The sequence below is a fragment of the Condylura cristata genome, unplaced genomic scaffold (assembly GCF_000260355.1).
Source record: "Condylura cristata isolate star-nosed mole 26May11 unplaced genomic scaffold, ConCri1.0 scaffold00025, whole genome shotgun sequence".
Classification (NCBI taxonomy): Eukaryota; Metazoa; Chordata; class Mammalia; order Eulipotyphla; family Talpidae; genus Condylura; species Condylura cristata.
Window position 1 is genome coordinate 30,330,301 of NW_004567126.1, and position 3,491 is coordinate 30,333,791.

The 3,491-nt window shown below is 66.5% G+C and overlaps 1 protein-coding gene across 1 annotated transcript in view; it reads left to right on the plus strand.

Annotated features, from left to right (window-relative positions):
- The window catches only part of MBD3 (methyl-CpG binding domain protein 3), a 3,906-nt gene extending 1,076 nt beyond the window's left edge, over nucleotides 1-2,830 (plus strand). The window contains 4 exon segments of the mRNA XM_004695941.2: nucleotides 351-367; nucleotides 571-661; nucleotides 931-1,108; nucleotides 2,527-2,830. Of these exon segments, the coding sequence (XP_004695998.1) occupies nucleotides 351-367; nucleotides 571-661; nucleotides 931-1,108; nucleotides 2,527-2,740 (500 nt within the window). The 3' untranslated portion in view covers nucleotides 2,741-2,830.
- Nucleotides 2,831-3,491: the final 661 nt, after the last annotated feature.

The window sequence follows — 3,491 nt, forward strand, 5'->3', positions numbered from 1 at the left end:
AGGGGCCTCGCGTGTCTCACACAGACGAACACGCGTCAGGTGTGCGGGGTGGCAGAGGGGGACGTTCTGTGGACCCCACGGGCGAGCAGGGCACTCTTGGGTTGCCCCTGTCACTGTCTGAAGCAGCATCAGGGTCTGTGTCTCCCCACTTACGAGCCTACCTTTTGGGGTCCTGTTCCCAAAGTACCTTGTTGTCCTCCTGTGTGAGCTTGTGTGGCTCTCAGGTGGATGGAGATGGTTTCCCCTCGCCCTCGGTGGGCCTTGCGACTTAGCCCTGGTTGAACCCCCAAACCCAGGGCAGAGGGGGCCTTTCCCTCAGTGGGGCCAGGAAGCGCGTAGGATAGTGACAGTCTTGGAGCCACGAGCTGTCCGCGCCCTGCGAGTCTGCCGCAGTGGGGCCGCCGGGCCCAGCAGGGACAGTGGCCAGGTGTGAACCCCCCGTGCCTTCCAGAGCAGCCCCCCTTGCCCAGGCCTGGCGGCTGTGGGGTCAGAGGCTGCCGTCAGCGCGAGGCGGGCCGGCCTGTCTTGTCAGCCTCACGGCTGTCTGTCCTTCTGTCCGTCTGGGGGCAGCTCTTCTGGGAGAAGAAGCTCAGTGGCCTGAATGCTTTTGACATTGCTGAGGAGCTGGTGAAGACCATGGACCTCCCCAAGGGCCTGCAAGGTAACTGGGGTGGCGGTGACAACCCCGAGGGGCTGATCCACAGCCCGGGGCTTGAGGCTGCCCGGGAGTGAGAGGGAGGGGTGTCTGGCAGCGGTCATGGCGCAGCCCCCAGCTCCGCCAGCGCCGGCCTCCTAACTGGGCCACGCTCACCCGAGGCCTGGGGTGTGGTCTGGCTCCCGCACCCCGACCCCCCTCGCTGGGGGGCAGAGTGAGACCATTTCACACAGGGGCCTGACGGTGCCCCCGCCCCGCCCCGCCCTGCTCCACAGGGGTGGGCCCTGGCTGCACAGACGAGACGCTGCTGTCGGCCATCGCCAGCGCCCTGCACACCAGCACCATGCCCATCACCGGGCAGCTCTCGGCCGCCGTGGAGAAGAACCCTGGGGTGTGGCTCAACACCACACAGCCGCTGTGCAAGGCCTTCATGGTGACCGACGAGGACATCAGGTAGCATGTCGTCCTGCCCTACCCCGTTCTCTAGCCAGGGGCCAGTGCGCGTGAGTTTCCCTTCGCCTCTTCAGGGGCGTTTGTCAGAGCGGCGGGCAGTGCGGCCTGCCGCAGGGCACAGGCCTTGCCCTCTGGGCATGCTTCGAGACAAGAAGTGGGTCCTTGTCCCGGTCTGAGGGGCTCCTGGTGTGTCCTGCCTTCGCTGGGCGCGAGCGGCTCACCAGCCTGCCTGCTGGGGGCGGCAGAGGGGGCCATTCCAAAGGTGGGGGGGCGCTGCATGTGCGGGGGACGCTTGGGCCCTGAGGCGGGGCCTGAGTGAGCAGGTGGGTGATGGGTAGGTGGCAGGGCGGGGGGGCGTACCCTGCCATTGTCCAGGTGCAGATAAACTCAGGGCATGTGTTTGCTGGAATGACCTAGTAGAGAGGTCCTTGAACTGGCACTGGGACAGGAAATATCTAGTAAGGCTGGAGGGATGAAGCACACTCTTTTAAACTTCAGAGCACAGACTCCTGAGATCCCATTCAGGGAGGGGCTGCGAACTGGCAGTGCCAGCTGTCGGTGCAAGCCCGTGGGGCTCTTGTCTGGGGACCAGGGCTTTCAAAGGTATGTGGGGCCCTCCCTGGTGGCGCAGAGGTTAAGTCTCAGCACTATGAAGCGTCCGCAGCCACAGCGCAGGTTCAGTCCCTGGCCAGGGGGGGACCCACAGGGCGCGGCAGACCCCTCCTGTCTCCCCGCTGCTCCCCTCAGCAGTGGATTTCGGTGCATCTGCCTGTTCTGCGCCCCACTCTGTCTCTGGGGAGTCCTCTCACCGCCCACACCTCTGGCCTGTGCCCCAGCTCTTGTGTGCACAAATAGATAAACCTTAAAAACCAAAAGCCGTGGGGGTGGGGCAGGAGCAGGGTACCTGCTCTTGGCGAAGGCTCAGCCTAAGACTTGACCCCCCACCACTACCTCTTCAAGGTCCAGTCCTGAGGGAGGGAGGTGAGCAGGGACATTAGGAAAGACTAAGACCCCTGGAAAGACTAGGCCGGGTATAAAAACTAAGGAGAGCTTCTGGAAATAAGGGGCGTTCAAACAAAAACTGGTGGGCGAGGCGTGGGCTGATCCATCCGGAACACACGCGCGACTGGCCGAGCCTGGGGGAGCTCGCCTGGAGACCTGGGGTGACCGCACAGGGCCTGCGGGACCCGGGGCGTGTCCATCCTCCATCGCAGATTCCGGTCAGCGTGTGGCGCAGGCCACTTGGAGAGACCCGTCCCCTCCCGGCGGGAGGGCGAAAGGCGCGCGTGAGCAGCAGGCCTGCGACACCGGGGCTCCCCACGCGGCCGGGCCCAGCACAGCCGTGCGCAGGGAGGAAGCGGCGGCGGCCGGGTGCCGTGGTCCCGGGCACCGACCGTCGCGCGCCCCTGTGTCCCCAGGAAGCAGGAGGAGCTGGTGCAACAGGTGCGCAAGCGGCTGGAGGAGGCGCTGATGGCCGACATGCTGGCTCACGTGGAGGAGCTGGCCCGGGACGGCGAGGCGCCGCTGGACAAGGCGGGCGCGGAGGAGGAGGAGGAGGAGGAAGAAGAGGAGGAGGAGGAGGAGGAGGAGGAGGAGGAGCCAGACCAGGACCAGGAGATGGAGCACGTCTAGAGAGAGGTGCGGCCACGGCGGGTGCCAGGTGGTGACGCCTGGTGCGACCCACGTCCTCGCCTCTGCTCCCCGGCAGCGCCCCCAGGGCCTCCTGCCTCCCCGCGGGCCTGGGGACGGCACCCAGCACTGTCTCCAGGGGCCCCCGGCGTGGCCTCTGCAGACGGGCCCAGCGGGCCTGCGGGGGGACGGCCCTCCCCTGGTGCTTCCGCCCCTGCCCCAGGGCGCGACGGAGGACGTGTCTGCTCCCCCAGACTGTGTCTGCTCCCCTCCCCGCTGGGTTTCTGCCGGCCACGGCTCCTGCGCTCAAGCCCGGGAGCCACCTGCCAGGCTCCCTGGGAGGCTGGAGACAGCTTTGAAGCAGTGTCGCCTCCTGATCTGAGCAGCCTGAGAGAATCTTCTGGGGCCAGCTAGTCAGCCCTCTGGAAGGGGGCTGTCCCCTGTGCCAGCCTGGCTGGGCAGGCCGCGATGGCCCGAAGCGCTGAAAGCCGGTGGCACAGCCCAGACTTTTCCTCAGTGAACTTGTGGTGCAACCAGAGCAGGACGTTGGCCTCTGCGGAGCCCTTGTGTTCGCTCGCGTGGATGTGAACTCCGGCCCTGGCTTCCAGACGCCTCAGCCCAAGGGTCGGGACAGACTCTGGACAGAGGAGGGACGGCCGCAGCCTGGATGCGGCGTTCAGGCTCGCCGGTGCCTGTCCGCTGCCAGGCTGGCTCCGAGAGCTCCAGCTGCCGTCGACCTCCGTGCCTCAGTTTC